This window comes from Cervus canadensis, chromosome 12, assembly GCF_019320065.1.
Source record: "Cervus canadensis isolate Bull #8, Minnesota chromosome 12, ASM1932006v1, whole genome shotgun sequence".
NCBI classification, from domain to species: Eukaryota; Metazoa; Chordata; class Mammalia; order Artiodactyla; family Cervidae; genus Cervus; species Cervus canadensis.
The window spans coordinates 57,389,718-57,404,448 of record NC_057397.1 but is presented as its reverse complement, the minus strand read 5'-3'; the positions used below and the strand labels follow the sequence as shown (position 1 = coordinate 57,404,448).

Here is a 14,731-nt window from a genome sequence, read left to right as displayed (position 1 = left end):
GACAGTGACTGCAGTCATGGAATTAAAAGATGCTTGCTCCTTGGAAGAAAAGCTATGATAAATCTAGACAACATATTAAAAAGCAGAGACATCACTTTGTCGACAAAGGTCCATATAGTTAAAGCTGTGGTTTGTACGGATGGGAGAGTTGGACCATAAAGAAGGCTGAGTGCCGAAGAATTGATGCTTTCGACTTGTGGTGCTGGAGAAGACTCTTGAGAGTCTCTTGGACAGCAGGGAGATCAAACTAGTGAATCCTGGAGGAAATCAACCCTGAATATTCATTGGAAGGACTGTTGCTGAAGCTGAAACTGCAATACTTTGGCCACCTGTTGCAAAGAGCTGACTCATTGGAAAAAATGCTGATGCTGGGCAAGACTGAAGGTGAAAGGAGAAATGGGCAGCAGAGGATGAGGTGGTGGGATGGCTTCACTGACTCAGTGGACGTGGGTTTGAGCAAAGTCCAGGAGATAGTGAAAGACAGGGAAGCCTGGCGTTCTGCAATACATGGGGTCGCAAAGAGTTGGACACAACTAAGTGACTGAACAACAACAACAAAGTAACCAAAATGGTGATCCAATGCCTGTGAAACTTATGCAAGAAGAAACAAACAGTAAACATGATAAACAGAAAATATATCAAGGACAAATTGATGGTTACTTGGGATAAGAGAGCAGGAGGGATAAATTGGAAGATTGTAATTGACATATATACACTACTATATATAGAATAGAAAGCTATTAATAATTAGGACCTACTGTATAACACAGGGACGCTCCACTCAATACACTGTAATGGCCTATAAGGGAAAAGAACCTAAAGAGTGCATCTATGTATAATTGATTCACTTTGACATATATACCTGAAACTAACACAACATTGTAAGTCAACTAGACTCCAATAAAAATATTTTAAAATATCATAATAAGAAGGTGAGATATGTTATGAAAAAGGTTAAAAAGTAAAGCAGTTTAAAGGGATTGGGATTTGGAAGGTGAGAGGTGGAGATGGGGATTGAAGTATTGAGTAGGGTGACCAGGGGAAGCCTTCTTGAGACCAGGTTTCACTTTGAGAAAGTGAGGTATGAAAGAAGAATTAAAAGAAGCTTTCTACTGACTAGAAGACTAGATGTCTCCGCTGATTTCTGGAGAAACAGCATTTTAGGCAGAGCAATGATCTTAAGTGAAAACGTACAGGGAAGCCAGTGTGGCTGGATCTGAGTGAGCCGGGGCAAGCAGCTGGGGAGGAGGACAAGGAGCAATGGGTGCCGGATCCTATGGCATGGTAAGCAAAATGGGAAGTTGTTGAAGGGTTTTAAGCATGTTAATGATATGATCTGAGGTACATTATTGCTGCCGTGCCAAGAGAGAGCTGAAGGGATATTGTAGAAGCAGGGAGACCACTCAGGAAGTTTTCGAGTAATTCGCATGAGAAATACTGGTGAAACTAGGCTTTTACTGGGTGAGCTGGTGAGAAGTGTTTGGCTTCTGAATATATTCAGAAAGTAGATCCAACAGAATTTCTTCATGGATTGGGTGAACAGCTGAGAGGAAAGAATTAACCTTAATGGAAACAGAAAATGCCGCTCCTCCACTTATCTGAATTTGCCATGTTTTAAAACACTATGGTTCTTTTCTCAGTAAGGAATTAAGCATTTAAGATGAAAATTAATTATACATATGATTGATTTGCAGATAAACAGCATCTCTTTTTAAATTTGATGTATACTTCTAGATATGTTTGTTTCATTTTATAGGAAGATATTTCTCTTTTTTGAATAAGTATAATTGCAGGCCCTAACCAAAAATCTTTTGTCCCTTTGGAGCAAATAGAAATATGGGGAGAGAAAAAGTATATGAAACCAATAGTTGAAATTCCATAAAGGGACAGTAGCATTAAAAGAATATAAAGTTATCAGTGGAAAATAGAATGAAGTAACTCTGGAGCCTCTCTGTGATTATGGAAGGTTGTTGTTAGGTTAATTTATTTATTCTTTTTAAAAATTTCTATTTCTCCTATCTTGCTCATTGTACTTCTTTATATTGATTCCAATGAATCTTTGTTTATTGTCAGAATTGTTTTAAGGCTGCCATAGATATAGATAGAGCATCTTCAATTCAGTTCAGTATTGGAGTTTCACCTTCAGCATCAGTCTTTCCAATGAACACCCAGTACTGATCTCCTTTAGGATGGACTGGTTGGATCTCCTTGCAGTCCAAGGGATTCTCAAGAGTCTCCTCCAACACCACTGTTCAAAAGCATCAATTCTTCGGCACTCAACTTTCTTTATAGTCCAACTCTCACATCCATACATGGCTACTGGAAAAACCATAGCTTTGACTAGATGGACCTTTGTTGGTCAAGTAACGTCTCTGCTTTTTAATATGCTGTCTAGGTTGGTCATAGCTTTTCTTCCAAGGACCAAGTGTCTATAATTTCATGGCTTCAGTCACCATCTGCAGTGATTTTGGAGCCCAAGAAAATAAAGTCTGTCACTGTTTCCACTGTTTCCCCATCTATTTGCTGTGAAGTGATGGGACCAGATGCCATGATCTTAGTTTTCTGAATGTTGAGTTTTAAGCCAACTTTTTCACTCTCCTCTTTCACTTTCATCAAGAGGCTCTTTAGTTCCTCTTCACTTTCTGCCATAAGGGTGGTGTCATCTGCATATCTGAGGTTATTGATATTTCTCCCGGCAATCTTAATTCCAGCTTCTGCTTCAACCAGCCCAATATTTCACATGATGTACTCTGCGTATGAGTTAAATAAGCAGGGTGACAGTATACAACCTTACGTACTCCTTTCCCATTTTGGAACCAGTCCATTGTTCCATGTCCAGTTCTAACTGTTGCTTCTTGACCTGCATACAGATTTCTCAGGAGGCAGGTCAGGTGGTCTGGTATTCCCATCTCTTTCAGAATTTTCCACAGTTTATTGTGATCCACACAGTCAAAGGCTTTGTTGTAGTCAATAAAGCAAAAGTAGATGTTTTTCTGGAACACTCTTGCTTTTTTGATGATCCAGCGGATGTTGGCAATTTGATCTCTGGTTCCTCTGCCTTTCTAAATCCAGCTTGAACATCTGGAATTTCACAGTTCACATACTGTTGAAGCCTGGCTTGGAGAATTTTTGTCATTACTTTGCAAGCATGTGAGATGCGTGAAATTGTGCAGTAGTTTGAGCATTCTTTGGCATTGCCTTTCTTTGGGATTAGAATGAAAACTGACCTTTTTCAGTCCTATGGCCACTGCTGAGTTTTCCAGATTGCTGGCATATTGAGTGCATCGCTTTCATATCATCATCTCTCAGGATCTGAAATAGCTCAACTGGAATTCCATCACATCCATTAGCTTTGTCGTAGTGATGCTTCCTAAGGCCCTCTTGACTTCACATTCCAGGATGTCTGGCTCTAGGTGAGTGATTACACCATCGTGATTATCTGGGTCATGAATATCTTTTTGTATCGTTCTTCTGTGTATTCTTGCCACCTCTTCTTACTATGTTCTGCTTCTCTTAGGTCCATACCATTTCTCTCCTTTATTGTACCCATCTTTGCATGAAATGTTCCCTTAGTATCTCTAATTTTCTTGAAGAGAAAATTACTACTGTTTTAAATTATCTTCTAGTATAGAATGATGCTTAGTCTTCGTGTATTTTTTGACATGGTAAAGATAGTGAAGTGGGGCATGGCCCAAATATGTAACTATTAGGTAGCATCATTTGTGCATCATTTTCTAGAGATTTACATACTAGGTCTTCATTTTTCAAATATAAATTGAAAATATTATTATGAATAAAATAAAATTAAGCTAATATCTGACTCATAGAGTCTTTTTCTTATGTTGTACTTCTGAAGTGGTCAATGGTTACTAAAAGTGTAATAGTCCCATGAAAACTGTTTAAGCCCCAAATTGGACCTTCATAAATTTGAATGTATAGGTACTTACCTAGGGAAGAATTGAGGAAAAACAGTCAAAGTAAAGAGTTAAAAAGGACCGTATCACTCTCAAAGGTGGGAAAGAAGAAATTGGAGACCTGAAACATCCTTTAGAGAGCAAAGGGAAAGCAGCGTGATGTTAGAAATGATCCAGATGCCGGTCTGAGATGGACAAATGCGAGAAGCAAGGCCGACGGGAGAGGAGCAGGACAGCAGACTGTGCATTGCAGTTGGGAAAATACTGCCCGGAGCTCACTAAGGGCTTAGAGGTGAATGGAAGGGAAAGGAAAGAAAAGAGTGTGCCATCCATCAGCTGTGATGTTGTTTCTGAAATCTGGACTTAATTGCTTGGAAGAGTCAAATACTGTGTGGAATTATTTTTCAGTTTGATATGAACTGTAGGGTCTAAGTGGTTGAATTTTATTATTGGTTAATATTCCTGTGAACATGAATTAATTTGAATTTTTATTTCCTTTCTGTTCGTTAATCTACAAATCTTTATTAGGAATCTTGGGAGGTAAAAATGACTTTATCTGTCTCTGCTCCTCCCCTCCCCTGCCCCCAGTGTCTCACATAGTAGTTGAATGGTGCTATGACATATTCCTAAACCCTCATTTAAACTTGAAATACTGGAGACGAAAACACAGCACACTCCCTATTCTACAAATGCTGACTTCTTGTCAGTTTTATATGTTTATTTGGAATCACTTAAACATAACTCTCAAAAGGATAATATTAACATCTAGGTATTTGGCTTTCGGTAGAAAGAAATCCATGGTTTTATCTTTTTTTTTCTATTTTTTTTAGTTTTTTGAATGTCTAAATAGAGGCATTGAAGTGATAAAAGTGAGCAAAGCTTGATTTAAACTCAGTGTCTAACCAAATTCTTGGCTCATGGAGCACATTTTTTAAATTAAATTTTTATAGACACTGCCACTTCCTCTTTCATTACACCTTTAGGGGAGCACTGTCTTTTTGTGAAGATTAAGAAACTTACTGAATAATCGAAAGAAATGACAGAGTAGTCCTGTTAAGCCATCACCATCTTTTACTATCCCTCTACATTTTATCGTGAAAGCAGTGTGGTAGACTTACAATAGCAAACACAATAATCCTGTTATTTTAGAAATACTGTAACTCATACAGGAGAACATGGTTTATGATTTTTGAATGTGTCTGTTTTCAGTATAGTGCCCAGAAATGCCTTGGATGTAGGATGCATTTAGTGTTCAGTACTGTGAGGCACTAATCAGCTAAGTACCATAATCCTTCTTACAGGGTACATTCTTACTTGACCTGAGCTATATACAGCCACATAGTAACGACATTAAAGAATAACCTTTTTCTTAACAGGCCTATCACTAGAGGATTTTATGACTCCATCCGTGAATGAGTTTTGCTTTATGTGTAACTTTTTAGTAATTGAATTTTGAAATATAATGATTGTAAGCAAATAGAGACTTTCAAATCATCTGATTAAGGATGGCTCCCATGATTTTGCTCGAGCTAGAAGGATTAAACGAAAGCACTCCCTGGAACAGCGTTGATGTATTTTTGTCAACGTGATGCTTCATGCTCGACAGATGTGCATTGGTTGAGCAAAAGGTAAAACTATAAAAAATGTGTTGAATACTGTGAAATGTAAAAAAAGATTGATTTTTTTTCCTGTTTTATGATGAATATAAATTGTTTGATTTGTTAAAATTCCTTTTTTGTAGGAATTATAGGTACAGAACCTACATATTTTATGTTTTACAGGATTGTATGCATCTGTTAAATCCTTGATTTAGTGTGCCTTAACAGCTTCAAATTTTGGAATTTGATTACAGTGTTCTGTTTAAACTATATGGTTAGCATTGTGTCATTGAATTAAGGAAGTATCATTTCAATTTATTTAGCAATATCGTGCTGTATTTAGCTTCTAAAGAGCTGGAGATTTTTTCAGATTATTGACTCTTCAAATACAATTTCTATTCTTATACTAATATAGTGATAATTATTCAGTAATCTCTACTAAAAGCATGAGTAAGAGATTTTCATATAGGTAGTGTTAGTTGTAATAATACAGATTTGCATTTAGAGAAATTAGTAATCTTCAAGTTCTTCACTTTTCTCTCAGTGTCACTATGATTCTTAAAAATTCCATAGGTTTTCAGAATTAAAAATTTATGAATATTAAAGGTTAAGTTTTTTGTGTGATCTTTCACTGTTCTTGTAAATGTTTTCAAATGTTTACTGGATTACATTTTCAATCACTTGATGATTTTATATATGGTAAGTATTGTAGGTAGTATAGTAAGACAAACCACATAGGATGCTAAAGGGTATAAATATTAAAATAGAAACTAATGTTAAAAACATCATGAATTAATATACAGTATATAAATTGAGCTACCTTTGGGATATTCTTGAAAGTGGCTTTCATTGAGGAAAAAACTTTTTATCTGGAGTTTCACTGTCAGTCAATATGATTTTTAGACATGGAATTTTAAAGAGACTAATTAGTAGAGTTTCTTGCTCAAACTATTATGCCTAACATTTATAATGAAGTTTCAGGTGTGAATGTATAGCTTGAATATTTATAAATAGATTGACTAGTTAGTTCAGATGACAAAAAATTATAAGCAGTGGACCAAGAATGCTGCCGATTGAAGTAGATGTAGGATATTTCTGCGTGTGACTTTCTATAAACTAGTCACAGTTACATTGCTTGTGTGTTCAGTCATGTCTGGCTCTTTGCCACCTCACGGACTGTAGCCCACCAGGCTCCTCCATCCATGGAATTTTCTGTAAGAATACTGGAGTGGGTTGCCATTTTCTTCTCCAAGTTCTAATGAAGACCTCTATAATATGGTGAAAGAGAAAGCAATTGTATCAACTTAAGTTTCAATTAAGAGAAGTAAGATGAACAGCTATTAGGTAAATACAGAGTAATATAAGTAGATATTGATATTGTTATATATTAAGAATAAAGATTGATGCATAGTAGTGAAAATTAAAACAATGTCACAAATACATTTTATTCTAAAAAGTCATAATACTGGATTGTGCCTTTTAATTTCTCAGGGTCTTTGAAGGAATAAGTGAAATACAACATCTTAGATGAATTTTTCTATTCTTCTGAATTAAAATTTATGGGTTAAATACTGTTAAATGCTTTATGATTGTTTAGAGAATTGTACAAGTTACCACTATATTCTTTTTCCTATTAAATGTTTGCCACCTGATAATAATAAATGCTAAGGCCTGCTTACAAAGGCCAGTAGTGAAGGCAGAGTTTAGAGGTACAGTAGTTACATTTTCATGGATTTTCTTCAGTTCCTTAAAAACATAGTGTCTGAGAAATATAGCAATTTTAATTTAAAGAAAGTATATAGGAAGTAATTCTAATGATATAATTGGTAAAAATTGTTTTGACAGAGTATTTGAATATTTTGGAATATCTGACAGTGGATTCATTGTTTGGTAAGAATATTCTTAAAGTATCTTGCCTTGCTTTCTAGCATGGCTTTAATATACTCTCAGGTGCTCTACCTCAAAGCATATTTTTAAAAACCCAATTCCATGTTAAGCAACTGTGACAATAGTCATCCCAATTTCAGAAATCATGACCAGTGTTCAAGTTTTACTCAAATAGTATGAAAATCAACATCCACAGTGTGATTCACATGCTTCAGGCAAATTTCATAATCTCTAGAACAAAGTAATTGTTGGCTTTAATATTGAATTCAGTTTTCCTAAGGTATGATTTTTAAAAAGCACTTAAATAGCTGGCTAAGGTCTAATCAATTCAATTAGAATTGAATTCTGTAATGAATACGTATGCTTATTTATCAATACAACAGAATATATATTTCCTGGATTATAAAGTTTCACTATATTCACTTTATACCCTTCTTACTTTCAGAAATTTAAGTTAACTCCTCAAGGAAATAAAGTATTCCTTTTTCCTTCCTGTCTCTGTCCCATAATAACCATAATGATGTTAAATATATTACTAGAAATCCCTCATTTCCAAAGAGATCTTGTTCTAAATGTTTAATTCTAAAGGGATTGGCACTCAAAATACATTTTTGCCAAAGAAGTCATTTTATAGACAATAGTCTGAAGTCCAACAGCAAAAGCCAAATTAACATATAATAATTAACATATAATTACTGCCTTGGGAGTAGTAGGGGAAAGAGAAGAACTAGACTGTTTTAGCATATCAATTTTGAAGAAGAGAGCAAGCCATGAAAAGCAGAGATAACCTAAGGGAGAAGTATTCAATCAGTTCTTCATTCAGCAGATTGAGCACCTATTATGTGCCACCTTCCTTAGATCCAGGGTGCCTGTCTTCTTGAAATTTAACATTTAAGCAATATTATAGATATTTCTGGATAGAAATGGGTAAGATTACCTAGAGAAGTGCAGTGAGGATAAAGACCGTCACTAAGTTTATTTTCCTTCAGAATATCTTATTTTGTGAACATTTTCTGCAACTTTTTACTTCATTTACTTGTAGTCTTAAATTCCACATTTGAGAGATTAATTTGTATTAGTAATCTTAGGCATGAAAGTATTTTTATAATATTGTAAAACCAATATCCATTTATTCTGATTTAGTCTGCTTGTTTTTCTTTTGACTTTCAACTGAGATGAGACAAAATATAATGAGGTATTTACCAAGTATGATAAATTCCAATTTACTCAGTTTGGAAGCCTGAAATTTTTTGAAAGGGAGGAGCATGTGAAAAAGGCTTAGTGGTCTGATTTTAGATGGATGCTAGAAATGAACTATCCTGGAAAATCCTTGATTTAATAAAATAACAGTGAAGAATTCAGTACATTTATATTTCATGAAACAGCTTTGAGTAAAAAAAAAAAAAAATGGGAAAGGATAGCACTAAATGAGAATACCCAAGACATTTCCAGCAAAGCTATATGTTTTACATGAATACATAGTGTAACTAAGTTATTCACGTCTTAGGTCAAATGTACTTTTTTAGAAAGACCTTCTTTCTTGAAAGCTTCACTCAGTCACTTTTGTAATTTTACCTGGTTCCAATTTTCTTCCATAGGTCTTCTTACTATATGAATTTAGCTTGATTTGTTTATGTGCTTACTGTCTTCACCACTAGGAAGAACTTCTTGAGGGCAGAGACATTATGTGCCTTTTCTCTGTTGTATTTCTAGCAAACAGCATCATAACTGGACCATAGTCAGCACTAAATAAATATTTATTGAGTGATTGAACAAATATTGGAGATATAAAAGTGTGTTAAAATTTAAGGTTTAGTGGACAGTACTTAAAATTAGGTAATTTAAAGTAGAATGAGTAGTGTTATGCTGGGGAAATATAGTCAGTACTGAATGCTAATTAAGTAATTATGAATGGAATTAATAGTATTTTGTGTTGGGGAAACAAATTTCTATTCAGTACACATTTAGTTTTAAGAAAATTAAAACAAGGGAGGGGGATTCAGGATGGGGAACACATGTAAATCCATGGCTGATTCATGTCAATGTATGGCAAAAACCACTACAATATTGTAAAGTAATTAGCCTCCAACTAATAAAAATAAATGAAAAAAAAAACAAAAAAAAAAAAGAAAATGAAAACAGTTAAGCAATCTTTAAATGAAACTTTAAAATTCTTTTCTTATTTTTAGAGACAGATATATTTATTAACTTAGGTTGGAGCAATTTGTTATTTAAACACTGAAATGTATTTGAATTCCATAAAGTCTGTGTTTAATGGAGGTTAGATGGTCAGTTTGAGAAAGAGCTTATTTAATTCCTTATTCTTTAGAGTTCCCTAGAGAAATTTTCATTTATCTTAGTATATATATTTGTAGTGTAGTAAGTAGATAAGTAGCTAGATAATGAGATGTGAATATTTTAAAAATTGGCACTCATAAGTTAATTACATCTTGATAAGACTATCATTATTTTTTGCAATGCTTTAAACTTTCATTTAGGCATATTAACTTGATGAAGTTGTGGTACTGATATTATAAGATCATAATCTCTAAGAAATGGAAGAGGATTTTAGAATCACAGCTTCTTGTAACAAAGGGTCATCTCTTAATCATTTCTTTATTCCTAATTTATAGTACATGGCATTAAGTTTTTATCTAATACATACTTGTTAAAATAATATTTGAGTTAATGTGTATAATCTATATCTCTCACTTTAAAGTACATGCTCTAAGATTAAATGTCTGTAAAGGTTTGAGTAACTGGTTAATAGTTGAAGTAGGACTAAGAAACCCAGATCCCTTAACTCCAGTGTTCTTTTCATGTTACATTGCTCCCATACTAAAATATTTTTTCTTTATTCATATGTATAAAAATAATGACAAAAAGTAAAATGAATTATGCATAATAGACACATAAATAGGATATTATATAGGTTAATGCTGTATAATTTGAGTGCTCTGTTTTGATTGTACATTTTAAATTGTTGGAGTCTGGTGTTATGTAAATCACAAACCTAAAAGATTTGTGGTTAAGTCCTAAATGTTTTATATGTAAATATGTAAGTGTGTGTTCTTTTTTTTTTTAAAGTACATATACCTGGTTAACCATAAAACATTTGAGGGAACAGGCTAGCGCCTTCATTTACTGTAGTACTTTTCCCTTTATGGTTCTAGGTTAGAGTCAGCCCTAGCAATGCACATGTATGAGGTTTGAAAGGCAGACGAGATGATAGAAACCATTATTGCCAAGCAGATTTGCTGGCAGGCAGATGGCTAGATGTGAAAGTTTTAGTGGCTCCTGGATTAAGCTTCTGTTAGTTGACCACCCTAATATGGTAATCAGCTGAGATAATTGGTGGCAAATTCCCCAAGACTTTTGGAATTCATTGAGGTTTCCTAAAGGGTGTTTTGAAAACCCTGTCCTTGGCTCTCCAGGCTGAGAACAACATTAAAGTCTCTGACCTTCATTGCTTAGCAGGATCAGCAATTGTATAGTTTTGATTTCTGTATTGAAACCCTGACTCGCTGGAAAACCTAGAGTGACTTTTGTTTTTATTAACAGACTCTAACTGATACATTGACAGACTGCATTCCTGATATGGGGGGTTGGTGATAGAAAAAAGATTTTTAGAGGAGGATGATAATTTTGTTGTGTTGGGTCATTCCACATGTATCCTTTCTCTGCTCTTTCTTTTGGATCAAAAAATATTGTCTAAGAAATTCTCAACTGAGCTCTCTAATCTTTGTCATCTTTAACTTCAACTGACCCCACCCTTCCATGTGTCCTGGCAAAATATCTGTAACAGTTATTCTAAATCTTTTCTGACATCTTCACTATTCCCATTCCATTGCTTCTCATGTCTAGTGATTGCCAATATTTGAGTTTGTGCCAGAGAAGAGAACAGTATGAACATTTTGTTGATAAAGAGTTATTTGTGTGATTGCAAGGTCTACCAGCTTGAATGGTGTTAGAGGGGTAGGTTGAAAACTTAATGAACTGTTTCTCTGAGGCTGTAAGGACATATTAGATACAGGTCAGCTATGAAGACAGAAGTGTCATGGAGCCAGCCTTAATTTAATGAAGATGGAATAAATGTAGCAAGTCTTTCTGATTTCTTTTTGAAATGAATAAATTATCATAGTTGGTATTTATTTACATTGCTTATCTCAAGTTAGGGCAGTAAAGTGTTGGAAATATAATGATAAAATGAAAATTTAGATGAACCAGTACTAGCATGATCTAGGTAGATAATGAGTGAAAAATGACTTTTAAGAGCCAACATTTTAGTAAAAAAATGTTGACTAAACTATTGACAGAATAACTACAGATCAATCAGTTTAGCTTCATCATGTTTTCAAGTAACTATGAAATCAATGTATCAGGAATAGAGAGAAAAAAAGGTGAAATTTTTCTAAGCTTCTGAATAACAGTTGGGAGATAGCATAAGGGTATTGAGCCAAGCAAAAAAGTTAGAATAAAGGCTATTTTGCAGCAGCAGGATGAAATGTTGATTATTTGATGTGGGGGCATATGTATATTCCATAGGGGGTATGTCATTGAAGAAGCATATTAAAAGTACCTTTTAAATTTCCTATTTGAACTGAATAAAATGAGTATCAGTAAAACTTTTGTTATGGCATGACTTCAAAATTTTTTAAAAAAAGGCAAAAGAACTATTTGAATTTATCCATCCAGCCTTCCAGTGAATCAGTAAAATGTGAAATAGCTTACATTCTGCTCTTTTTATCATTCTTTTTCTTTGGTTATTTAGGAAAAGAAGTCCATCAGTGTCCAGAGATCAGAATAGAAGATACGACCAAAGGGAAGAAAGAGAAGAATATTCACAGTATGCTACTTCGGACAGCGCAATGCCTAGATCTCCATCAGATTATGCTGATAGGAGGTCTCAACGTGAACCTCAGTTTTATGAAGAGTCTGATCATATAAATTATAGGGACTCCAACCGGAGAAGTCATAGACATTCCAAAGAATATATTGTAGATGACGAGGATGTGGAGAGCAGAGATGAATATGAAAGACAGAGGAGAGAGGAGGAATACCAGGCACGCTATCGAAGTGATCCGAACTTGGCCCGTTATCCAGTCAAGCCACAGCCCTATGAAGAACAAATGCGTATCCATGCTGAAGTGTCACGAGCCAGGCATGAGAGAAGGCACAGTGATGTTTCTTTGGCAAATGCTGAACTGGAAGACTCCAGGATTTCTATGCTAAGGATGGAACGACCATCAAGGCAAAGATCTATATCTGAACGTAGAGCTGCCATGGAAAATCAGCGATCTTATTCAATGGAAAGAACTCGAGAGGCTCAGGGACCAAGTTCTTATCCGCAAAGGACCACAAACCATAGTCCTCCTACCCCCCGGAGGAGTCCAATACCCATTGATAGACCAGACGTGAGACGCACTGACTCATTAAGGAAACAACACCACTTAGATCCTAGTTCTGCTGTGAGGAAAACGAAACGGGAAAAAATGGAAACAATGCTAAGGAATGATTCTCTTAGTTCTGACCAGTCAGAGTCAGTGAGACCTCCACCACCAAAGCCTCATAAATCAAAGAAAGGAGGTAAAATGCGCCAGGTCTCATTGAGCAGTTCAGAGGAGGAATTAGCTTCTACACCTGAATATACGAGTTGCGATGATGTTGAGATTGAAAGTGAGAGTGTAAGTGAAAAAGGTAAGCACTATATTCTAATCATACATTTACCTGTAATTGATAAGAGTTTTTCTTTTAGTCTGTATTTCTGAGTAGACGTTTAATAGGTATTACAACCTTTGTTTTTAAGTTCTTTAATGGTGCTCATTATGTGAAGAAAATTTGGTTATAAAAAGTGAATATCTTTGGTAATTAATTTTCATAAAAGAAAAGTCTATTGATTTTTTAAAATTAGATTTTGTTTCTTAAAATGTTCTTGCATCACTTGATGGCAAATTTAAAAATGCCTGTTAGCTATAGTTGTAAAAATAACATCTTTTGCGTTTCCTTTTGAAAGGAATAGTATGTTTATTACAGAAAACATCTGAAAAATTGCTCAGTATAAAGAATTAAATACAAGCTATCCTTAGTCCTTTCTGCCAAATATAGCTATTGCTAACATTTTGTTGTATTCCCTTTTCCAGTTCATATATATTTTGCATATTTACAAAACTGGTATCATACTATATAATTTTGTATTCTGATTTTTTTCAATTGATATCATATCATTAACTTTGTTCTAAGCCTTCAGATGTTCTTCAGAAATGTTTTAAATGACTGCATTAGTGTTCTATCATAAGGATGTACCACAAACTAACTATTTATCTACTTGGGGTCATTGCAGTTGCTTCCAATTGCTAGTGTAAATGATATTATAATGGCTGTCTTTATACATAATTTTTTGCCTGTTTTCTGAGTATTTCACAAATACCTGTTTGTGCTTTGAATCTTTTAAGCTTTTAATTCAGACTGCCAGCATGCTCTCCAGAAAGATTATAACAGTCTGTTCTCCTGCCAGACGTGCTTGAGTTTTCAGTCCTAATGCACCAAATTTTTGCTATTTGAATAGACCACAAAAAATACTATCTTTTTGTCATCTTACTTTGATTGTGAAGATGAATGTTTTGTGTGTTTATTGGTGTTTGCTATATTGTTCTATGAATTGTCTGTTCTGTTCTTTTATTTCTTCTGCCCGAGATCCTATTGGGTGTTAATTGGTTTTGCTCTTATTGATTCATGAGATATTTTTAAATGGTTAGAATTTTACTCATTTAGCTGTCATCTATTCCAAATATATTTCCCATTTTGATGTTGAGCTAGTAATTTTCTTTTATGATTTGGAAATACTGAGTTTAGTATAGCTCACTCTTTGCATATTTCATGATTTTTGTCCATCCTTTTATCCCTAGAAATTCCTTATTCATTGCCGAATCAGTTGAATATTTAACTGTATACTCCTCGTGTTTTTACTATTTCTTTTTTTTAAACTTCGACTTTTTAATCTTTCTGAAATTTATTTTAAGGAAAGTGAAAGAAAGTGTTAGTTAGTCAGGTCCGACTTTTTGTGTTTCCATGGACTTGTAGCCTGCCAGGTTACTTTGTCTATGGAATTTTCCAGGCCAGACTACTGAAGTGGGTTGCCATTCCCTTCTGCAGGTTATCTCCCTGACCCAGGAATCAAACCCAGGTCTCCTGCTTTGCAGGCAGATTCTTTACCATCCGAGCCATTTAGATGGTAAAATAATTGCTTAAATTGCTTAACATAATTATTTAAAATAATTATTTAGAAATATAAATGAAAGGTGGTTTCCAATCTGATCTAAAAACAGAAAATGT

At 34.5% G+C, this 14,731-nt stretch overlaps 1 protein-coding gene across 33 annotated transcripts in view; it reads left to right on the top strand.

Annotated features, from left to right (window-relative positions):
* RIMS2 (regulating synaptic membrane exocytosis 2) overlaps positions 1–14,731 on the top strand; it is a 586,517-nt gene that overhangs the window by 263,016 nt on the left and 308,770 nt on the right. For all 33 annotated transcript variants that reach the window (XM_043483862.1, XM_043483859.1, XM_043483855.1 and 30 more), the window contains one exon: positions 12,171–13,096. In XM_043483862.1, coding sequence (XP_043339797.1) covers positions 12,171–13,096 — 926 coding nt within the window. The remainder of the gene's footprint in view (positions 1–12,170; positions 13,097–14,731) is intronic.